The sequence below is a fragment of the Chiloscyllium plagiosum genome, unplaced genomic scaffold, assembly GCF_037043375.1.
Source record: "Chiloscyllium plagiosum isolate Xiang-an unplaced genomic scaffold, Cpla_swu_hap1 HiC_scaffold_13, whole genome shotgun sequence".
Lineage (NCBI taxonomy): Eukaryota > Metazoa > Chordata > Chondrichthyes > Orectolobiformes > Hemiscylliidae > Chiloscyllium > Chiloscyllium plagiosum.
In genome coordinates, this window is record NW_028270151.1 from 37,525,003 (window position 1) to 37,550,656 (window position 25,654).

A 25,654-nucleotide genomic window follows, 5' to 3' on the forward strand; every position below is an offset into this window, starting at 1 on the left:
AAGAACTTGTATAGAACCATGGGGCGGGGGTGGGGGAACTTAATACTTCAAACGATTATAGTCCTATGATTCCTTGGTAGAAACTTTGCAAAAAGTTTGCAACAGTCTTTACCAGTAATATTTTAGAGCTAGTCTCGGTTAAGGAAAGAAAAGTTTTATTATACATGCCACTTTTTTTGTACAGTATTTATCAAGAAAAAACGGCAATCAAAATGTCCACAGTTTGTAAACTGAGAAATTGCCAATTTTTATAACAGTTCGCAAATGTAAGCTTCTGTACATTTGCTATTGTTAACATTAATGCAGAGAAGGATGGGGAAAGAGTGGCTGGAAAATGGGCATTTTAATTGTTTGGGAATTCAACGAAAATGGAGCGATTGAGTCACAATTTTACGAACTGTTGTGTGGAGTTTTCACGAAAACGGGCGAAATTTTAGATTGTACTAAATTTTTTGTTCTTTTTTTACTCATTGTTAAAAACAGCAAAATAAGGCCTGCAGGTCAAATCCTTGTTAATTAATTTATAGTCATGTTGTTTTTCATATTTTCATCTTGTTCCGAAACTGAAAACATGAAGTTACTGTGTTTGAATTATTTTCTTATGGTTTGTAATATTTCTGTAAATTTATTGTGACGATATTTTAAGTTTTCTCATTTTCCGTAGTGTATTGTGCAACTCGGCTGTGTATTATTTGAATCAGTCTGCCGACCAGTCCATGTATATAATTAACTAATACAGCCTTATAACAGAGCATTTCGACCTTACGTTTTTTCCATTATGCAGAGTTTGAGATGAATAAATTTTGCAAATTTAGACACTTGAGTTCCATTTGAGTTGTGTAGTTATTTTGTTGATCTCTGCCTTCGCAAACCTTCATTACGCATTCGCAGTTTGGCCAGTAGAGAAACCTAAACAGGTGCCTGAATGTGAATGAGTTGTAAAGAAAGATCCCGACTTTAGATACGTACAGAACAATTAAACCATTGCATATTACTTCTCAGTAACTAAAGTTAGCTCAACCCTTTGTACTTTTCACTTTATATGGTAAAGTCAGTGGGTTTATACCCCTCCCCCAGACACTGCCAATAAAACAAAAATCAACTTTTGACCTGCTACCGACCTATTAACGCATGTTACTTCTGATCAACGCGGAACTCAGTTCATATTTAAGAAACTGGGAAGCAAAATAATCAATTCATAGAAAGGCCTGATCTTTGGTTTTGCTACTTGTTGAGCTCACACAACCAAGCAAAATTGATTGAAGTGTGTTATTTCTAAAACATACTGCACAGTAGCGTTCAGCTCAATAAACTACGTTTATTTAATTTTTTTGTTTACTGGGAATACATCGAGAGGTTTTTTTAGAAGTCGTGCTTATTATGTTTTTATCTTAAATAAAACAATATTTGTATAGGCAACCAAAAAACCACGGAAAAGTGGAAAAAGACTGGAAGTTGTGTAGAATCGCGTGAGTGGAGAGCTCTTTTGCCGCAGAATGCCGAGGGATAGATTTTGCTCTAATCCTGTTTCTGCATTCCCAGTGGGGGTTGGCGGTTGACTCTGCACAGTAGCGCAGTTTGGATAAACTCTGCATTAGATATCAACTCACGGCATCAGTCAAATTCTCGAGGCTTGCAGTAAAGAAATACTGACAATGCAGGAAGGTTCTGAACTCTTCCCCACCGTGATCCCTACGTAAGTCCTTTATGGTTTGGAAAGGCTTGGAGAGGACGCGAATGTTCTCTCTGCTGCGTCAGAATGAGTTACAATGATGAGCATAGTCACTTAACTCTCCATTACAGTGACCACACTCTTACTATTCCATTTGAGTGTATAACAGACTATACATTATTAACAATAATCCTAACTTTTAGTGAACTAACTAGTAGTATATGCATTATAATAAAAAAAATGCTTAGGACCTGAAGTCATGTAATCCAACAAAGTTAGTGCCGTTTACTGCACCCTGATCCTTAGGAATACAAATGAGAATAGGAAAGATGTCTCTGACCATGAAGCCCTGGTCCAGGTTTCTTGATAAAACAATGATATGCTAGATTTCCACGTTTATGGTGAAGCTGAACATCGATACGTTTAAATGGAACAGACTGCAGTCGAAAGCTGTCGATTCGAAAGATTTACCATGTCAGATCCACTTCGGAAGTTGAGAGATAACATTTTAAAAGTTTTTGATGGCTCGAAAATGAGGGCGCCGGCTAGTTTGTTATACTTTTAATCCACCAAGTGTGTTTAATACAGTGGTGTTAATTTTCAAAGGAATCCTGAATACTAGTAAAAAGAGATGAGCGAGTTTTACAACTACTTGAGAACTGGGAGGAGTTTAGTAACAGGTACACATATATTGTCCCTTTTTAAAGACCCTGTTAAACAGAGGCCCTGGGTTTTGCATGGCACCAAAGGAATTTGCAGAATTGCACAGCATGTAGGGATTATTCATACGGTGATGGCCGCAATTGGCCTCTCATATACATAAGAAAGAAGTGTTTTGAATATGGTCTTAACGGTCCTGCCGTTCATTTGAAACTGGCTAAGTAGCCAGTATGACATAAATTATACACGGCAAAACTTGCCTCTTCTCCCGACGAATGCACTGAAATGTCGTTTTCCATCTTTTATTACGAAATTCTAAACTCTAACTTCCCACTGTAAATTATGCGTCAATAAAGTAACATCGTGTACGCCGTGATGACCCAGTGTCACGGGTGTTAATGTGCAATATAAAACAATTGCTTAACTTTTTTGAGGACCATTTGTGCTTTTCCAAATTAAACATTTCTTTAAGCCGGTTTACAAATCGCGCCACTGGACGGTTTAGACGCATTTCAAACGGTAGCTTGGGAAGATCTCTACCGCCTGAATATTTCAATTTCACAATGAATTCCACATTTCCCAGGCGAAATTAATCAATGTTGCGATAAACTGAACTGCGCTTTGAAGCAAGGGAGAGGGTAATTTTACATTTGTTGTGTTGTCCAAACAGATCAGCCTACCCCGAGCGAAGAGGGACTCTATCAACCGTGTCAAGCGCGTCTTTGCCGGCCAGGGTCAGACAGCTTTGGTCAAATTAATTATTGATAAAACCTACAGATGCAATCGTGGTCAGACCTTTCTAAAGAAAGCATGATGTCCCACCCACATGATCTTTATCGCAGTGTAATATGCTTATATGAATGCAAACATAGCATTAAATACAATAATAAAGTGCATCTCAAACGCCAAATGCATCAAATTTAAACGACTGCTTGCTGACTATAATCTACCTTCTAATTTTAGATTTTATAATTTTCCATTTATATTTGTAGTAAACTTGTCATTTCATGGCCCTAATGCACCATAAGCGAATATGTTTTGGTATAAATCCGCTGTACTTGTTGTGGAGATTACCTGACAATAATATACATTGAATGAGAATAGATAAGCTAACGGAACATGAACTAATAATTACAATGCTGAATTAAATCAGCTAGGGGGTTCTCAATCGAGACCTTTGTATATTGGTCCATTGAGGGTTCCAGCTGACAGCGTTTTGACAGAAAATAGCCTCAAACCTGCAGTGTGCCTCGGAGGGGCAAGCGATACCGCTAAAGTGGAAGTGTGATGGGATTCCCATTTAAAGCTGTTACCTCGCGACAATAAAATGCCGCCTTTCTGCTAGGAAGGTTTAACTTCCAATAACTCACCAACACTGAGATAAAGCCCAAGAGTCACAGTAAATAAAGACAATTCAGATCGTGGGGATCTCCTATTCGACTTGAGATTAAAAACGCGCAGAAAAGATGTAACTTCCATCGTGTCAACGGGGGAGCGTGTACAACATCATGCCGACCCTAAGGGTTTGCTTTTGGTGCAACAGGTGCCATCATATAATACATTGCGATTTCTCCATTGGTCTTTGCCCAAACGGAGAGTTTCTAAGACAGGGACACTTCTTTACACTTTATAAAAATAAGATAACTTTTCCCTTTGAGGGGAAAAGGATTATTTTTGTTTATAATTGCGCCACTTCTTCAAGCAATGCGTAATGCAATTTACGAATGTTATAGAAACGCATTATTTAGTCAGATAATGAAAGGAGGCAAGAGAAACTTTAAATCGGCTATCATTGTCTTTCTTATTCGATGCCAAATTCATATTTTGCCTTAGATTGTCGGAATAACTAGAGATTTAATTAGTTAATTAAATAGACCTCTAGTATAATATTGGTTAACATTAATCTCCTCATTTAACACTTAGGACAGCTTGCTAAAGAAATCATGGCGCAGACGGATTAACGCCACAAACTGAGTTGTCATAGCGATTGTCTTCTTAAACTACACTTGGCAGCTTGTGGGACCTATTGCTATATTATAACTGAAAAATGTAAACGACTTCAACCCCAAGTACATGTCTTCCAATTCCTCTATTAATCAAGTAGTGATAGCTGCCGTAGCGTTGAAAGAAAATAAAACATGGATTTTGTTTTGCCAGACTGATAATATATTTCATTTCAGTGTTATGCTAATATATTTTCAATAAACTACATTTATATAAATACACAGATTTAAAACAGTGCAAGCATCTGCGGTTGATATATTAATTTAAACTTTGTAATTTTAAATATGTTTCTATTCTTTTTGCGAGTCTTTGCGAACATTGCCTAGATTAAAAGAATCGGTGGGCCTATCAGGAGTTTGATTAAAATCTGCTCTGGCAACGGGGACAGGTTCACACCCTGACGTCATCGCCCTTTGCTAGTTGGCTCCCAGATTCCCACGGCTCCCAATCCAGAACACCCCTTCCCACCTCCCACCGCCATCACCCCACACCCCCCCCCCCCCCCCCCAAACCAGGATTTAACATAAGTTCCCTTTAACGATCTCATAGCATTTTAAAGATCCCTTCCCTGACGTTGTTCATTCACACTGACGCACTAATCTTACATACAGTATGGATGTAAAAGTTTCAAAGTAGCACCTTCTCCCTGATCAATTCGATGAACATAAACTTTGCACTTTGAATGTGTCAGGTTCAACGGTTTTAGTTGTCTGCGTGAATTCCTAAAAGCAAAGCACATTTCTGTTCTAGTTTGGAGGAAAAAACAATGGGCGACTCAAGTTTACTATCGGTTGGACTGAAGTGAGCTGTATATCAGCAGGCTCACTGCAGCATAACCATCAAACCCTGAAGAAAGTGTCATGAATGATCGAAATTGTCCGCAAGGACTCAAATGGCACGCACCAAATTCCATTCTGTGGCAGTCCTTTTTTTCATTTTCACGCCAAGCATTCACTTTTAACTCAGCAAAAGCCACTTTTTAAAGAATTAATAATACTTGCCGTCATTAACATATTTTAGGACGAGATGCGAATTGATTTTAACTGCCAATGTAAATATTCGGACGCAAATACATTTCAGTTTACTAATCTTTTAATTTCTTAGATATGTTATGGTTCGGAATCTGTCAGATCCGCAACACCAAATAATTCTCACTGTTTTTTTAATATAATAGCACAGGGTCAAATTCGTAGAACTACAAATGAAAGTGACAAAACCAGCCTAAAACATCTTTAGCGGACATTTGTACCTTGCGACCGTGAACAAAGTGTTTGCATCTACTGAACATAATAAAATCCTCGCAGTCAGTGCTTTATGTAAAAGCAACTTGTGACTATCCGAGTATTAACGTCACAACGCAATTTTTGTTTTTTTTAAATCTGGCTTTAAAATTAACGTGAAAACCAAAAAGTGACTCAGTATACACTAACCGCAGTTGAGAGGGAGTATTTGAATTCCAGAAATTACGTAGCACTTTGATAATAACTGACGGACTAAGGAACTGATCAGCATTAATGTAATTAGACTGCCTCATTCTTTTTATATATTCAATGATTATTTCAGATAATTCATGGAAACTGTGTGTGTATTTTAAAAACGTGATTGGTGAGACCCTGATAAGTCCGACGTGTAACTTGTGCTTCCACATTTAAAAATGTGTTGAGTTTTCTTTGAAAGCAGTAGAACTATGTAGTACTTTCAGCTCTTAGACATCCGCATGCAAATCACTGGGTTCTGGCTTAAGCTGTACATTACAATGCCATTGAACAAAGCAGGCCCACTACAAATATATGTAGTGCGGTTGCTGCAGCTTGTTTAAAATGATGGAAGAAAAGCACCACTTATTCAGTACAAAGTAAAAGGTCGAAGATACTTACAAAATAAAAGACGTTTTTATTAGAAAAGCTTGAGTAAAGTGCTGCGACATTGTGAACATTTGTGTTGAATTCGGGCTGTTTAATGTCTGTTTAGCGTTTTGCAGAATGTTATTTCTTAAGATTTCTTTTTCAAATTACAGAACTTGGAAATAGCTGGCAGATAGATGGAAAGTAATTAAGGTATTAAAACAAGCAATGCATTCCTCCAGAGGACCTTATCAACCAAGAACAGACTCAGCATCCCCTCAATATGCTAATATAGGAAGAGTGACGTCACGGCTCCAACTTGCCGCCACCCATTGCGGAAACAAGGTGTGAAGTTCTGGAAAGAAACTGATGTTTCCCATTATCATTGTAATCATTTAACTCTTAGCCACAGTTTTAAAAACGCCAATCCCCTACTGTGAAGTGACTTGCCGCCCCTACTCCCATCCCATTATTTGATAGTCTAAGATGTTATAGTTTTGTTTGACGCATATGATTTAGTAACTGAAAAAAGAATCCGGAATTTAAAACGAAATGAACTTTTAAAACCAAATGTTACTGAGGCGATGGATCAGAATTTGGATTTACCCATTAATGTACAGAAAAATATATAGTGTGACATGGTATTCATGTGGCTGAGCGATTCATATCAGGTTCAAATGATACCAAAAACTTGCTAAGTTTTATTTCAGGAGACGAAGATCTGTGCAACAAAACAAAAAGCTCTGACCAGCAATAACGATTGGTTGTGTTTTGCAAGTATGACAACCCGACTCGATAAGAAGGACTTCTTTTTTTGCCTGGGAACAATGCCATCTACTTGCCCGATGGGCCATTATCAGTTACGTTTCCTTGAGTTTAATTCTGGAGCTGGCCATGTATCTAAACAGCTCCTAACATGTTGCGAATCAGATTGCATAAATCAAAAGCTTTTATTTAATCTAAAATAAAAAGGTCATTATTGTGATAGCAATCAATATATGATGGCATACTTTCTTTTGATTCACAATATAAGAGTCTAACTACTCTGAAACATTTACTGACCAGTCGTTACTTTACTACTTAAGTAAAATCGCAGTTCGTTCCTTCAATTTTCAGTCTACTAGGTTGGCAGATCCAGTGCAGATATTTATATTATGTGTATATTATACACATTATATACACAAAATCCACATTTTGCAGATCGTGTTTACAATTTAAGGAGAGGGAAGACTCAGCTCGTGTTCGCCAGAAACCAATAGACACATTCATTACATCTATGTGCCGCAAAACTGATCTATCACAATGTTGTTGGCCAGTTCCAAACAATCATATGGTTCTGTACATGAAACCAATACATTGAATACAATATTGATTTTTAAGAAAAACTTTCGTACGTTGAATATCCAATGCAGGCAAGGTCCTCCTTTCAATTGCTTCATGTTGCCAGTTGAGGTGTCAAGACCCCATTAGAACTGATGACAACGACATCTGAAAAATTGAACATTATTATTAGAAATTATTTTTGTAACATTTAAAACTTGCAGTAAATGTATTCAAAAGTTTTCTGTTGGAATGTTTTCCACCATGAGAGGCGAGTACAATGAGCTGAATCAAATGAGGGTTCTTATCCTCACCCTATCTCAGAACATTTTAAGTTAGATCTTTGTTCAACGTTCTCTTATTCGCGCGTTTAAACAAACGACAGTATACGATCCCTGTAAAAGATTTAATTCCAACCCACATTATGCAGCCGGGAAGAGGTCGGTTTACTTTAGGCGCCATTATTCAATGGATTATGTATGCGTATGGTGTCCAATACAATATGTGACAACGATGCGCAAACTGCTGCTACTGAGCTATTCGGACTCCACTACAGTTTCCTACTTTGCACCTAAAAGTGCTACTTGATCGCTTTGTGTTTCATTTCCAAACACACCCGGGATTAGTCCTCGTTATTAATGCTGGCATTTTGTGTCCTAAAGGCACTACAAAGATTTAAACATTTGCTTATTAAACCTGTTTCCTTTCACAACTGATCTAAATTTACAAATCGTTAATGAATGGCCCGTCAAATTATACTTTAAGTCAATAAATATCCTATGTATTCTGATTGGATCGTATGATCTTGATAATGTTAAATAAACCGTGAAACATGCACCTCAAATCCTACACACATTCAAACTATCTATGCGCACTTTACTGTTGTTTTAACTTAGAAGTTTTGGAAGTTTTGCCTTGCAGTCGGAAATACATGAATAACTGGAAAGACGCAGCCGGAGTTAAGTTCCAATTTAGCTGATCAAAGTTTGTTGACCTTCCGAAATGTTTGAAGACTTTTACACTTCGTCCTTGACTACCTGGACACATTTCCTGACTGAATTAACCCGAATCTTAGAAATAATATTGGAAAACATGTTAGTAAACACCACCTGCATCTTATTGTTAATGGTAATGTTCCGTCATTTTGATACTTATATATACAACTGAATTGCAAGAAAACTACTAAAAGGTGTGTAGATCGCACTTGTTTTGTTGTTTTATCCCTCGTTCAGTCTGGAAATCATGGAGTTTAAACGTGTACTGGTTTAAAATGTGCGCCTTTTCGGTTTGCTCTCTATTTTGGCATCTGTTATTACAGCTAAGTGAGGGAACAACAATGCATAACAGTAATATCGCCATCTCGTACTTTAAACGCTAGCATATTGTTTGATTACTAATTCGAGCTAATGCGATCTTTATGGAAACATAAGAGCGGATAATTGCCTCTTTTTCTGAGCAACAATATAAATCACAATCGCTTTATTATTTAATAACGTCAAACGCTTCGTTGGATTGGCTCCGACAGGGAAGACCTTTTCTCTGCGCAGTGTTGTCGGGAAATACAATGCAGATCTAATTGTGAAGATTTTTGAAGTTGGCTCCTGTAAGTGAACAACAGAGATATGGAAGTTCCAACAGATGTCTGCAGTTCTACTCTGACAAACTAAGCCACACACAGACTGACGACCTATAGAAGAATTTTTGCACTGGAAGCCTAGCAACAGTCTAAATCTTTCTCAGATACAATCCCGTCCTCGGTTGCTAGAGAGCACTTCAAACTGCAGAAAAGACTATATTGTGTTAACCAGGGCAGAGCATTTTGCAAATTTTAATGCACTGTTCTGTACACAGCACGTCATGTAATCCGAACTGTTGAAAAGATGTTTGGAAAGTCGAAGTTGTGACTTTCAACGCAAATTTCAAGCCTGCATCCTAAGAAAAGCTTTGCAATAAACTTATTTCGTGCCACATTCCTCAAATACCTCATGATACTATTTCCCGCGTTAAGCAAATCTAATCTATTCTCGTTTGGCAAAATGCAAAGTATATATACACAGTTTCTGAACTCGTTTTCCTGTAGCCTTTAAGCCGATGATTTCAGTCTTACTATCCATCGAGTGTTAGGTAACAAAGTATCAACGATATTTAATAATCTAAAAAGCTATGTTTTCACTGCACAACACGCCCTGTTATCAACATTGTAATGACTGTTAAAGAGATTGGGTATTGAATGGATGCACAGCAGTCGAAACGAACAGTTTACATCATTTGCAGAAATAGGCAGCTCCAAAACGAACTCATGCTCTCTTGAATTCTTTAGGGTGATAATTGACTTTTCAAATCGATGAGGTAGGTAGCACATTTCAACCGAACCTAATGGCTGTAGATACGCAAAACAATGGGAATACTGGTTACTAGTTCCTTTGAAACATGTAAAAAAATCGTTTTTCCTGTTGATCTAAAATGCTATTATAACTACAACACCAAGGCACAGCGATGTGTGGTTCATGTGTAGGGGTGGACAGAGAAGGTGGGAGGAACCTGACGCCACGATTGGGGTGAATTCTCAAATTCTCCAGAACCTAGGCATCCGACATTGATTTTTATGTGGTCCTACACCAAGCCGTGACCTCTCAGTCATGCTTTGCAATCAGTTCAAACTGAGCTGAGCAATAATAAGATTCAAGCATGTTTGGGAGCGAATAATCTGAATGTTACCAAGGGAGTGACTATTGCTTGGAATACCAAACCCCTCAAAGCATTGAAGAATCATCAGTAAGTTAAATCAAGCTCCCCAAAGTCCTGAGACAGGGTTATACTACAGCAAGTGGGAACCTTAGTGCAGTGGAACCACTTGGTGAGAGCCTCAGGACCCGAGCTGTATACAGACTTTGGAGCCAGGGCGCGAACTAGCCATACTGTGTATCCAGCGTGGATTCACATCCAAAATCACAGTGGAATGGCAGACACTGCAGAGAGCATTTGCCAAGTCAAAGACTTGCTTCCTCAGTTAAAAAAAAAGAGTAATAAGGATGCAACTTCTCGCACGTCACTGTTTTGCTGCTTTTCCAATTCTTTTGTACTGTACTTGGTTCACCACAAGCTTAGAACAATGCGCGCTTTGATACCATTCTCAGCTCAGCAGGGGTCGTGAAGATGTGTAGCACGCACCAACCCCACATTACTCTTCGATCTACAATATAATAGGTTGCCAGGACACAATAACTTTACCATTTGAAGACGGGCCGAATATCCATCAAAAGTTCCCCTTTGAATGTTTTTAGAACTCATATCCCAACATACTGATGAAACTATGTAAATATCGACCAATCGCGATCGGTGCAGAGTTACATAGAATCAACTTGCAATGTTTGTTTGAAAGAGCAAAGGAGCAGGTACATCTAAAATGCATCACATTTTTGTTATAGATTCTTTTCAGCTGTCCAACAAGAACGTTCTAGAGAATTTGGCTATGGGGAAATTTCGGAAATAAGGAGTGCACGCATTAGTCTGCAAGTGCTGGTCACTCTCTGTGCCGGGGTGTTAAAGTTTGCGTTATTGTCCACAGCACAGTGGACAGCGTGTCAAGTGCAGGATTGAAGTGAAAATAAACTTAGGACTCTCCTGACCGAATAATAACTTAGTACTTCTGCAGCCACGAGAAACAGCTGCTCACTTGTACGCGTGTTTTCGCTTTTCGCCAATCTTAGATATTAAATCCAGATATATGAAAATTATCTCGAAGGTAGCAATGTGGCTGAAGGCAACTTCAGAAAAATAAAATGCGATTTGTTCTCAACCCATAAATAAGTGAAATCAATTAATCTCAGCGCAACTAAAACGGGGTCGGAGTGGGGGGACGGGATCTTAATCATGTCGCCTTGCTACTTGTAACGTTACATAAAGGAGGTTGCCAACTTTTGCAATAGTTGAATAGCAATTGCTCTTACATACACCTTTAACCAAAGGTGAATCATCATCTCTCTGCTGATGAAGTATATGGTTAACACTGTTCATTTTATAAAACGATAACAGCTTAAAGTATTCGGCCCATCGTGGCAATACTAGTCTGACTACCTTGCTCTTTCCCCATAGACTGATGTTATTTCATCTTTTCAAATATATATTCAAATTCTTTTTACAGTTTAGAATTGAACCAGCTTCCACCACCCTGTCAGGCAGTTCACAGAAGGTTATTAACAATCTTTAACGCTTAAGGGAGTTGTTACTGTAAATACATAAAAAGAAAAATATCGAAGCAGACCAAATTTTATTCCGCTTAAAGTGTCTCTTTCTCTCATCTCGAAGCGTTAATTCAGTTTCTGGACTGTAATGTATATACTAACACCAATGAAGGAACGGGAATCCTGGAACTCGTTAAGGTGGTGTTGCAGGGAGATGTTTTATTTCACAGTGTTACATATTATACTACATTGACAAAGTGATAGACTGGCTACTGCCACGTAATTATTGATAGGTCTGTTTCAGTGGCCTGACGACTGGCAAATAGTTTGGAACATGCCCAGTGATCTTTTGGACCTTGACTGCCTCCGAAGTTTCTTTCGAGAGTGCGCTAAACAACGGCCATCTGGACTTGGCAGCTCTTAGAAACTCCAACTGGCATCTGTAACCGTAATCTGAACGCTACTGTGTGCGCGCACTGTGCAATGGACTGTTCCTCGGGCACCTGCAGTATATCCGTGGTGCTGGCATACACCCTGTCATACTGTTTTTTTGGTTGCCCTCTTCTCATCCTTTTTCCCTTTCAGTCCCCAACCTTAGGGCCTTTGTGCGTCAGTGAATGTGAATGACTAATATGTCAAAGGCTTTGGAAGCCTGCAAGTGAAATCAAGGAATGAATCTCCAATGCAAAGATCCGGGGGGTACTGAGATATGCTTACAACACGATGCATACAACAAAACGGGAATTTCCAATACGTAATCAAAACTGGAAAATACTGGGAAACGTTCAGCAAGTCAGGCAGCACCTGTCGAGAGAACACACTATTTCACAGTTCACGTGTAAATCCTTCGTTTTGAATGTAGCATTCTTGTTGTGTTCTTTTCAGAGTTGTATCTCTCTCTTTGTTTGTTTCAAGTGCTAAGTGGGACCCCTGTGTTGAAGTGTTCCTATATTAGAATACAGTATTCCAATTTTGTTAAATATTGGTTGGCGCTAAAATTCACATACGCCCCGATTGCAATCTTACGTTGACAGCAAATCATTGGCTTCAAACCTCACTATTGATACCGTGAAGAAAGGGCATTGGGCAATGTCTATTAACTGTGAAAACGAGAGTTGACCACATGTGACTCTCTCAGTCAGCACCGTGCGCTGGGTTATTGGGGGAATTCGCTGAGATTAGCAGCCTCTTTATGGGTTATGTTGGGACGGCGAGTGGAGGAAGCTCGGGGCGCGGGGGAAGGAGTAGTGACTAAGGATGTTGGCCCATTTTCGCTAAAAATATCACTCTGACGCCCACGTTTTATGATAATGAATCCCGAATAGTATGAATAAGTAATGAGTATCTGGTGCCTCAGATATTTTCCTATCTTTTCCAAGCATCAGAGCTGCAGCGCGGGAAATCAGATTTCCGGTGAGATGGCAGCCTTTAAGCGGGACAGTAAAGAATACATCCAGTCTAACAATCATTGAATTGTTATTTCCTACAAAACACTGAAAACATTTAAATCGATTTCAAAATTATGCCTTTTTTGAAACAAAACATCGTATTTTTAGTTTTGACGTTTGCTATGGTTTTGCCATATTTACACCGAAACGCATCTATCTCCATGCTAACTATATTGCGAGGACAAGTTGAAGATTTGGATGTGGTATTAGCATTTCATCCCACCCCAGATGAAATCTTAGTCATACAGTTTCTTTGCAAACTGTTTACCCGTATATCAGTCTACATTGAGGTGATTCGTTTAATTGGATCGCATAAAGGAAAGCAGTTGAGTCCTGGGGACTGCCGTGGCTGGTTGTTTATTATTCAATGGGCAAGCTTGCGTTTTGAGCATTAGCAGAAAGAATAGGTTGCAGTCACTCAGTAGAGCCATGTCCAGTCAAGTTGAGGGAGCCCAGTACCAGCTACAGGATAAAACTATTAACAAAGACTTCGTCAAGTTAGAGCTGTTTCCAATAAACAACCGAATGTAGTTTCACAATCACGGGTTAATTTGCGATTAAACGGTGTGTCTTTATAATATCCAGAGAATTTACAGTTACGAATTGCTCTACTTCAAATATAAGAGAAAGATTTCATTTGATAAAAAATAGAAATGGGTTGTGACACTGGGTCCCAGTGGAAACAGGAAACTCCCAGGAAACAAACAGTGGGATGTTAAATATACTGTTAAGTGTTCGTCTTGATCGAATTATACATCTTTTGTTAGGAGAACGGGGCAGATAGCGGATACCCCTGCAGGTGCACCCTCCGCACTCTGTCATCCGGACATTAATGTAGATCGCCCTCAGTCCCTTTCATCGGGCCTTTAAAATCCTATAAAACTGCCTGTGACGAAATGCCAGTCTCGTATTTTCTTGAAGAATGCCTCGGGGCGCGTCCTTTGCAGCTTTAAAGATCTACTGGATGTACGGCAAGCCTTTGCTGCAAGTGCATGAACATGTCAGCTTTCACTAGAGATCAGGTTGCAGTGAGCTGGTCATTCAGCAAACATCAGACCAATACCTGCTGTACCCCTTTGTTTTGTCTACAATCTGAGATATTCCTTGTGCAATCAACTCTGCCGCTTCTTAAAAACTGCACCGTTATTATACCATTGGGAGATTTATTATTCCATAAATAAAACGTATATTTAGTTGGCACGGAGCTGCTGATTAATATGCATACTTGTGACGTTGCCATATTTCTTTTGAAACTTCGCAAGCAGATTTCGTTACAAGTTTTCCAGTTGCAAATCCACCAATAACTTTTTGACCAACCAAGTTGAAATTAATGGGGATAACAAATTAGCATTAAGACAGTACAAATACGGGCCAGCCTCGCTTACTCTCATTGTTTTCGCTCCTTCAAAAGCTTATAAAAGGGCAATATCACCCTTAACCCTTTGTTAAGCCGTCAATACCAGGTTGAAGTTCCTACTGTTGCCCACCAAAAAAAAAATCCGATCCGAACTTTGTCAGTTAATTCTTTGACCGTTTGAATAAATCGGTTTTGTAAACTTTAATCAAATCGAATAGTGGTGGTGCTGTATTTAATTGGACACGTGACGTTCCTGGGAGCAGCTGAATTGATGAAAGCGCTGGTATTCTCCGTTCTGCTGACCCAGAGCTTCAAACTGTCGCAAATCATATGATCAAACTTTACAAAGTACAGTTATCATTCGGTTTAATGTAAGCTCTGGAATGGCTGCCCAGGGTGTCGTCTAATATCAGATAAAAGCCATGAGACGGTTTTCGATAGATTTATGTAAACGGGATTAGATTGGAAGCTTTTGGAAACTTGTTTTAGGATAGTCAAGTTCTACCCTATTCAGGGCAATACAATGCCACTTCTCTTCAGAGAAACAGACGCACTGCGGTCTGTAACTAGCTCCTACTTGCATAGCCAGGGAAACTGAGGAACAGATAACGATTGTTGTTAAGTCTACACATCTCAACCCTAAGAAGCAGCAACAATCTGAAACAATCAGTTACATTTAAAGTGTGTGTCTGAAAACTTGACTACTTTACGCAATATCCTAACTAGAACCGCCATTCCTGTCATAAGCAGACTAAAAGAATCGTGGTACTAGACGCAGGCAGCCATACAGAATTCCACATTAACTTGTGTGAATAGAAAGAGGAGATTTTACAACACCAGCCCCCATTGTTCCCCAGATCCCTCCCAATTTCAGGCTTGACTTGCACATCCAAAGTTTATTTGTTAATGACGCCGTTACCATCTGCCTCGTTCCACTTTCCAAAAGAAGTAAATCTCTCTTACATTTTGTGAAAATTTGCGTTTTACAAATTATATTTAAAACGATGTTGTTTTTAAAAAGAAAATGCACTTGCGTGTTAACCATTACACATTCGTATATTCCATCAAATGAAAATGGCACAGAAAGTTAAGAAGCTGACGGTTCCGATTTCCAAATCAGTGCTTTACTTTTAAAATGTAGTGGGTCATAAATTAAAGCCCCTCACACTTCTCTAGATATGACTTGAAACGGGAACGTTAGCAAAGTAGCCATAAATTACGAAGGCAGTGCGGCAGACTGGGTGATCATTCAAGAGACTAAGTGAATGCACCCAAAGGAAAAGCTTGTCACTATTTACCCTTCATCTTCGCACAAAACAGAAATCTGTTCTCTAGCTTGCTGAACCTAAATGTCTTTGGAGATTCGCATTTTGCGTCTGTTTCCGAGTAATGCCATCTCAACGATTTGGTGTCTTTTGCATTGAAAAGCGATTGAGGTCTTGTGTGCTTTTCACATAAAAGCTTGACAAAAGTTGTGATGGTTTATGTATGGGCCCCACAATGGCTCTATTTATCCTCTGCGCACAGCCTGAGCCTTCAGTGAATTGGAAAACCGAGTCAAACTCAACCCCGATCGCGTGGTCTTGTTTACAACCCCCAGCAGCCCAGAGAAAGCTATGAAAGAACTGAAAACGATGTACATACAGAAAATGCATAGTTTACTTCTTTGTGTAAAAGTTAGAAATAAAATCCTTGTCAGCTTAATAGGGGAAGAGGGCAGTTGCTTTCCACATTCGCCAGTTTTGAGCCAGATGGTATTTCATGTTGCATTTTCAGTTCCTACTTGTTGATCTGTTGCCGTTATAAAGACTAGATCGATATTTCCTCGCTTTGCGTCTACGTTTCAAATTAAACCTATCAACTTCTCAAATGAACTACAACTTCTGTAGTACTGCTGTAATCAACCAATGAAAAGGATAGATCTCGTATGGCCAGTTGTGATTTCCCTTAAGAAATCAACAGTTGGTTATCAACCATTGCACAGTTTTTCAAACTTGCAACGATCTGATTTTTCTTCAGTGATATCCGAATACGATTACGATGGTTTATCAAGTGTGCAGCAACTCTTCGCAATGGAAGTTAATTGCCACTCATGCACATATGTTCAGTTATCAGTAACATTATTTAGATGCTACTTAACTGATAGAATCCTCGATCCTTGAGACAATTTGTTTAACTTAAAAGACACCAAGCAGGAAACTTAGAAACATTTAGCATTTACTTGCCCATCTTAATAGGGAAAATATATAAACTGTAGTTTTACTTTCCGTGGTTTGTGTAATCAGAATTACTAACAGAAAAAAACTAACTTTGCTCTACACGGAGAACATGTCTTTTCAGTAAAGTAGTTCATTAATTGTGAACTAATTGTATTAGAGAGTAGATGATGGAGTTTGCATTTTTACTGCAAACCTCACTGACAGATTCTGAACAAAGTTTTAATTTACATGAACATTAAATGTACATAAATATCACATTCGTCTGTACATTTCATTTATTTTTGATCGTTATCTGAATGCCATACAACCCATAAGTAAATTAATAAAGGAAGGTAAACCTATTTCTTATTAATCACCAAGGCTTGAATCTTAAATGTTAACTTTACTCAATTATTCGCATGACTTCACTTAAACAGTAATTTCTGTTATCCAGCTGTCCACCTATTCTTTAACTACTGCCAGAAGTTGAAACTCGATTATGTCGAATCTATAGCCCCTTTTAGATTTTCACGACCTGATTAATGCTTCGGTGTGGTCCACTATACAAGCACTGAATCGGACTCTCTCTGGCTTCTCCATCGCGGACACCACTGGAATGCAATGGGACATTATCTATTACTTGTCCCTAAGGTTGCTTTGTAAATCCACGAAGTACAGTAGGCATAATTGTAATCTCATATCTGACATCAAACTATCTGCAGCAGTCACTGACTGATAATAATAACTTAATTATCCCAATGCCTAATATGCAAATAGCAATTATGTGTTTTGCATTTGTTTTATTAGTAGGAAATGTTTAGTCTTCTTCATTCTTCCTGCTAAGTTTGAAGCTTTTTCTACCAACTTGTTTTACAACCTTCCAAAGTTCAATCATCTGGAGACATTTTATATCCAAAGCTTAACCAACAGCTTTTGTGTCTGGAAATGACTAATATCTGAAAAACTATATATATATATATATTCCATTAATCAATTCAGAGCATTTTCCCAGGTCATGATTGTAGACAACGCAATATATTTTCGTCATTGTCGTAATTATTGTATTGTCCTTCTTAAGTCTAACTAAAAGCATCTGTTTCATGGAGACTTTCCGTCAATAAATTGGAGCTTTGTTAGAAAACTACTGCAGCTTAAATAATATGTCCTGAATCTGTTTCTGTGTCGAAAGCGTAATTAATCTGCAGTGATAATTTTCCAGTTCACAGAAGACGTCGAGAATCAGACTAGCGTTTGTCTAAAATGGAATATGAGAGGACTGTCTATGGGTAATTGCCTGAAATGTCGTTTGCGAATACTCACTACATTTCATCTCACAACTACAGACTAGCAAACTGGATTAACTGGCACCGCTCATTCTGAGTAAGACCATGGAATTGGGGAACTTCATCACATTTGCCATTAATTTTTACAGGCAGTTGCTGCATCACAACTTGAAACGCGTGTTCTTCTCTAAACACGATCAGGAAAGTTGATGACCGAAATCTGTTGGAAGGAGACCGCCCTGCAGAAGGGTCTGCAATTGCTGCGATTCAGGCACTACACATTATTGTAAATAACGCGGGTTCACACGCTTATCAAATAACGGCAGAACAACCAAGCCATTTTAATCAAGTGGTTATCGTAACCATCATGGAGATCAGAGCGCCATCACTGTGGGGTTCGTCATTGTGCTGCTGCTGGAAATGACAGCTCCCTGACTAATGGGGACCAGGCAGTGGATGAGATTTCAGTACCCTGGACTAAAATTCACGCATTACCATTTCATTAAAACACAGAGGAAGAAAGCATGCCTTTTCAGCATTTATTAAGACCGATGCCTAATTGTGCAGTTGGGATCCAATAATAAATCGCAGCGAACTCTCCAAAGTCTTTTGCCTAACCTTCCCTGGTATTGGAAACTGGCAAACATTAACTCTGTACTCAACTTTTCTGGAATCGTCACTTCCAAAAAAAAGTGTAAAGTTTTGCATTATTTAATATTCACCAAACTGTTACCGTTTTCGAAATCATAGTGAATCACTTGTCTCAGTTCAGTTCCACCCGCATTAACACTGAATCTCTCAAACTATATTCTCCTACGGACCAATTCAGAATAAAGTACATTGCTTATTAGAATCAAATTCCTGGTAAAAACAGAGATGCTATATCGCTTTCTAGCTAGCTTTGACCAAATCTCCGTACATCACATCAATTAGAATTACTGATAATGCTAAACTGTACGTTTGATTCTTAAACGTGTTTAAATTCAGTTTATATATAGAATTACAAAAGACATATTGTGTACTAGTAGAGTATGTAAACAGTTTGGGAGTGTGTATTTCAGTTCCAGAGACAGCAACTTGAATTCTTTAAAGTATCTAATTTCCAATGTTTTACTCAAGTGTCCCAGTGTTATTTATAAAGGGCAGATAATCAGATAAAAACAGCTATTAATCAAAACGAGACACTCCCCATTCATGAATAGGATATTTTAAGCAAATGCAAAGTTTGCCTTAAAGTTATAATTTGATATTTATGATGTATAATAACCAAAATACTTTAAACACAAGATCAGACAGCGTATACTTAAAGCGTAATAACTTTGTGCAAATTCTACGCATTTGATTATTTTCGTTTACATTACAATGTTCCTTGAATCCATTAGAATGTGCCTATTATCCATTTAGGGGATGGTTATAAATAAGTTCAATATTAGACTGTCAAGAACATCACTTCTCAAGCCACATTTGCATTGGAAAATACAGCCAATTTTACACGCATTGTCTGTCATTTGAAGTTCACACACCAAATTATTCCAAATGGTGAAACCCAAAACTTCCTCAAATGACAAGTCATGTTATCATTTTAGGAAAAGGCGGGCTGAAGATCTGTGACAGCTGAGGTTCTCACATCGATTATATGACAGTGTGGGTCATTTACGGTACTCTACGTGAATAATTGTAAATATCACATGAGACACCACCTTTCAGACACAATTTGAGTTCAAAAACGAGCAGATTTGTGGAGTGACTGTGCATCATATTTGCCTAACCGACACATCAGCTGGTTGCCTCTTCAACCCACACTTCATATCTAACCCTGCTGATGCAAGACATCTTAAGGTAGAAATCTTCCCCACTTAAACTCTCTTAAGAATATTCTCTGGTTGAAATTTTCTGTAATAGTTATGTTAATCTTTCGAAGATCGTTCCATCACTTGACAGTAATGCAGCCAAACAAAGAGAATACTGAAATGTTCTTATATTGATTATTTGTCACCGTGCATTTGTCACTTCCAGTAACTTTTCTTGAAGTTTTACTTACGGGCACTTGAGCTTTTAGATGAGCTCAGCTCTTTGTATTTCTGAGTAGTTTTACGCCAAAGGCTTAATTATACAGTGTCCTACTTCCGAGTGGTCAAATTCTGAAGCAGACCATTGTGGTAGCCATCATAAAGCGCAAAGCACTAATAGATGGCACCATTAATCTGCTCTCAGTTCAAGAAATAACACCCTACAGCATTCTTCATTCAGATCGATCTGAGAAGTCTTTGCATAAACCGTTGCTTTTCCAATCTTATAACCTGTAAACTCTGCCTGTTTAATGTTCTCAGCATTTCCATCTTAGAAGTTTGTTTCTCCTAGTAATTTACTTTAATAATCAACTTGTCTTCACCTTCTGGTCTTTTTCACAATGAATGATAATGATGCAATGTTTCTATGGGAGCACACATTCATTCGAAGCATACGACCCACTTTAATGCAAGCGATATTTACATTGAAAGACGTGCTATGTGAATAGCATATAAAGGCACCAACCACCAAACAAGTGGGAAGTTAGGTGAAATATAATTCTGTATTGGAAAGGCAATTTGACTTTTAGTCCGGAGTGTCGCGTTGATTACCAGCACAAGGAAAGGTGTCTCGAAGACTTGAAACAAGCTAAAGAAAACCCTCGCGGGAACGTAAGGCTAACGTGAAACCCTAAATTTATCTGATAAACAATTCATGAGATGTACGGGAACATATCCACTATTAGGCTGCGTTGTCCACGAAAGGACAGATAACCATCAGGTGCCTGCAGTCGTTTCTTAACTGCCCAATCCATTATCATTCTGTGTAAAACTTGCAGAGGCAGCAAGAAAAAAACTCATCAGTCTCAGAACTCGGTCACAAGGGAACTAGACTGGACTTTATCATGGTCCCAAACCACCTTTGAACTTGACAATTTAAAGTGCTTTGCTGAACTTATTGCTACAATAAAGTGACTAAAAAGTAGCAAAATGTCTCTTCATATTTAAACTGTAGATGATATTCACCAGCTCTACTGCGGATAAAATGTACTTCGCATCCTAAACTCTGCTGGTACATTTTGCATGCAAGAGTGCGATTGTTTGCCTCATTGAGCACATTTTTCTATTGTTTCACTGTTATGTCTCATGTTATTCTGAAGGATGTGTATATAAGCAGGTGTGGATCAGCTGCTGCCGGAAGGACAGATTCCACGATGCATTAAAGGAACTTGTAACAGGAAAGCTAAAAGTTCAATGCCTTCATTTTCTTACTGTGAAGTGTATCAGTACAAATGAAAATAAAAGTCGCACATGTATCAAATCATCTTTTGTGTGCTTGGGGGTGAATTAATGTACTGGATTAACGAGAAAACAACTACTGGATATAATATTGAGGATGGCGCTGGCGAGGTGGAGAGCAGTCCAAGTTCCTGCTCAGAATCATTACCACACGGTAGGTTGCAAAAACAAAAAAAAAACTGTTTTTCTCCTATATTTTTTATTGTGGTAACTAGGATAAGCTTGGGGTGCCCAGTCACCACGGTAACTGCCAGAAAAATTGTGCTGAAGTTTGAAGGGGTCAGGCAACAGGGTCAACAACTCTGGCCTTTTTCCGCGATAGCTTTGCCACCTTATATTCACGAGTGGCAATGGCAGGCCGAGCCGGGGCTAGCCCTGGGAGGTAAGGCCGCCAGAGCTCTGACAAAAATTGTCTGAGTCAGTTCACGGCCGGGGCTCACCAGGTGGCCTGTGAAATCGATTTTGACCCCTCTGACCCTGTCTAGCAGAGGCATGGCAGCCAACACAGCCGGGGATTTAGCTGGGCAAGACGGATTTACATTAAGTGTTTTGGGCAGCCTTGAAGGTTTTGAAGACAGAAAGGCGAAGGTAGGTTCACGTGATCTTGGAGAAGGTGCAGCGCGGTCAAGTCCCAGCTACGAATTTACACTGACATTTCCTGAAAAACAATGCTCCTCTTATCATAAAGCCAAAGAGAAAACTGTTACAATTGGTCCACAATCTATGTTTCTCTCCCCCTCCCCCATTCCCCAAAGTATCTGTCCCCGATCTGGTAAAGGTGAGCATCATCAACCTGCTTTGTTGCTACAATAGAAGCAAGCAGTATTAAAAGAGCACTGTCTCCTTGAATAGAAAGTGTTTGACAAATCTTTTGGATTTTTGTATAAAAACACTATGATGATCAACATCACATTTTCCACCATTGTGCAGTATGATCAAATATTTTACATGAAAAACTATCCTTAAAGAACAATTTTATAACTCTAAGGCTTTGAATTTAACTTTGCAGCCACAAAACTACACATTAACTACAAGAGGGATTTGAATATGAGAGGGATTAGAATCATACAATTATTATTACACAGTGGCCAATCAGGCTATTGTATTTGTGCTGGCTCCTTGCAAGAGCAACTTAGTTACTTGCCTTCCTGACTTTTCTGTATGCAATTATTTCTTTTCAGGCACTTCCTTTTAAAAGGAAGAATGGAATTTAGAATTCCACACTCTCAGATGTTACATGTCATATACTAACCATTCACTGAGTTAAAAAATAGGTTTCTCCTCTTGTCACAGTTGGCTCTTTTGCCATATACTTTAGTGAGTTGCCTGTAGTTCTTAGCCTTTCCACCAGCAGGACTAGTTTCTCCCTGTCCACTCAGGACTTTGAACAGTTTGATGAAATATCCTGTTAATCTCCTCCATGTAGAACAGTGGGAGAAAGTGAAGACTGCAGATGTGGGAGAACAGACTCAAAAGGTGTGGTGCTGGTAAAGCACAGCTCATCAGGCAGCATCCAAAGAGCAGGAGAGTCAACGTTTCAAGCATAAGCTCTTCATCAGGAATGTAGGACAGTACCAGTTTCTTCAAATTGCCCTCACAAGTGAAGTGCCTTATCCTTGGACCAATTCTTGTAACTTTTCTTTGTACCCTCTCTAAAATCTTCACAGTCTTCACATCATTTCAAAATTGTGGTGCCCAGAACTAGATACAGTACTCTAGCTGAGATTATATTATTGGTATTTTTGTACACTGTACCTCTATTTATGAAGCTCAGAATTTTAATTTTTTTGTTTAACCACATTCCTGCCACCTTCAATGATTTATGCACACATGCCACTTGATCAGGAAGGGTAACAACATTCAATATATTTTAGAGGTACCTGCACAGCATAATGAAATGAAATGAACATTTCCTTCCATATCTTAATGGGCTCCATTGCTTTCAATTTTACATTTGAACCAGAACAGTCAAACAAACTGTGTTTCCTCAATTTTCTTGATGAGAAACCAGCCAGTGGGTTTGCTGCTACAGTCTACAACAAACCTATCTTCATTAGTCAATACTCACATTAAGATTCCACATGCCATTAGATTGGCCTGATTTGCTGCCTCAAATAGGGCCAAACATGTTTGTTCACCCCGCAAACCTGACGTTACAATAGTGCACATTAAAACCAATCTGTGGGAAAATGGCTACTCTGATCAGATCATTTCTCATTGCATATCATGCAAACTCATGAAAGGCCCAAGGCTAAGATGTTTGATCCTGAAAAATGCCTGTCTACTTCAGATTATGCTGGAAGGCAAAGGTATATCAAAAACTTAAGCCACAGGTGAAGCCAACATTTCATGTTGCTACTATACAGATTATTCTATATAGGAGCTGTCAAACCAAAACCCATTCTTATTGTCACATGAATAAATCCCTCAGTGCCAGTGTGTTAACAGCCATTTAGGCCATTTGTCCCAAAGACTGTGGGACAAACGGATCATAGCAAACAGAAGTCCCTTCAGCTGTTTGCAACAAGTTTCTGATCACCCCCAACAAGTCTGTGCTTGCATAGCTTGCAACACGATGCTCAACTTTAGACACAATTCCAAAATTGGACAACATTTGCTGATTGATCTTGAGTTTGTGAAGAATTGCATTGAAGACCAATTTAAGATTGTGAGTCAGTTTATAGTGTGGTACACCTGCGCATACTGGAAACTCCATTTTAATTATACGGGCCCTGTTTTTGCAGACAGAAAGAACATGTACTGACAATGCTCTTATTTCAACTCAGCAAAATACCTGATAGGCATTTGTTGGTTAATTTCTCAGGGGAGTGTCTGATCAATCCGATTCAATCTTCCTGTTTTAAAATTTAAAGGAAGTACAACAGTTAACTGTCAATCATCATTAATTGGTGCATTCTCCATAACAAAGCCTACACTAATCAGGACACTTTCCAATCAGTTTAAATAGTGGTTTGTCTCTTGAATTGGTCTTCTTGCAAATGGTCCTAATAATTGTAAGATGAAAGGCTTAGAAAAAAGTGTCTTTATTTGGCAATATTCAAATTCTGCAATACCAAAAAGAACATTGTTTACTTTTTTGTTTTAATTAATTCCATGGCAGAATTTAATCTGACTTGTGTTCTAAATAAGAGGGCCTAACAATTATTGATGCAGAAAATGAGTTATGTAAAATCACATGCAAATGTTTAACATGGAAAATAGTGGAATAATTTGAATAGATTCTGACTATATTGACATTGTTGTCAATGTGAGTACTGAGTCACAATTAAGTAGAATGGATGGTTTTGAGGTATGTACAGAAGAGGTGTTGGAAATTCTGGAAAGGGTGAAAATAGATAAGTCCCCTGGGCCTGATGGCATTTATCCTAGGATTCTCTGGGAAGCAAGGGAGGAGATTGCAGAGCCATTGGCCTTGATTTTTATGTCCTCGTTGTCTACAGGAGTAGTGCCAGAAGATTGGAGGCTAGCAAATGTGGTTCCCTTGTTCAAGAAGGGGAGTAGGGATAACCCTAGTAACTATAGGCTGGTGAGTCTCACTTCTGTTGTGGGCAAAATCTTAGAGAGAATTGTAAGGAATAGGATTTATGAACATCTGGATAGGAATAATGTGATCAAGGATAGTCAGCATGGTTTTGTGAAGGGCAGGTCGTGCCTCACAAACCTTATTGAATTCTTTGAGAAGGTGACTAAGGAGGTGGACGAGGGGAAAGCAGTAGATGTGGTGTATATGGATTTTAGTAAGGCGTTTGATAAGGTTCCCCATGGTAGACTACTGCAAAAAATACGGAGGTATGGCATTGAGGGTGAGTTGGAGGTTTGGATTAGGAGTTGGCTGGCTGGAAGAAGACAGAGGGTAGTAGTTGATGGCAAAGGTTCATCTTGGAGTGCTGTCACTAGCGGTGTTCCACAAGGATCTGTTTTGGGACCATTGCTGTTTGTCATTTTTATAAATGACCTGGAAGAGGGGTTAGAAGGTTGGGTGAGCAAGTTTGCGGATGATACGAAAGTCGGAGGAGTTGTAGACAGTGAGGAAGGATATGGCAGGTTACAGCGGGATATAGATAAGCTGCAGAACTGGGCAGAAAGGTGGCAAATGGAGTTCAATGTAGCTAAGTGTGAGGTGATTCACTTTGGTAAGAGTAATAAAAAGATGGGGTACTGGGCTAACGGTCGGATACTTGGTAGTGTGGATGAGCAGAGGGATCTTGGTGTCCATGTACACAAATCTTTGAAAGTTGCCACCCAGGTAAATAGTGCGGTGAAGAAGGCATATGGCGTACTGGCTTTTATTGGTAGAGGAATTGAGTTCCGGAGTACTGAGGTCATGTTGCAGTTGTATAAGACTCTGGTGCGGC

At 38.9% G+C, this 25,654-nt stretch overlaps 1 protein-coding gene across 5 annotated transcripts in view; it reads left to right on the top strand.

The window, feature by feature from the left end:
- Nucleotides 1-25,654, top strand: part of sox2 (SRY-box transcription factor 2) — a 112,667-nt gene that overhangs the window by 12,697 nt on the left and 74,316 nt on the right. Inside the window, exons 2-3 of one of the 5 annotated variants that reach the window (XM_043702357.2) lie at nt 3,003-3,066; nt 6,354-7,231. The exons of 1 other annotated variant lie outside the window; for it this stretch is intronic. In XM_043702357.2, coding sequence (XP_043558292.1) covers nt 3,003-3,066; nt 6,354-6,366 — 77 coding nt within the window. In that variant the 3' untranslated portion in view covers nt 6,367-7,231. Of the gene's footprint in view, nt 1-3,002; nt 3,246-6,353; nt 7,734-25,654 lie in introns of those variants that run through there. 3 more of the 5 variants (XR_015759173.1, XM_087993530.1, XM_043702358.2) reach the window with 3 other exon arrangements.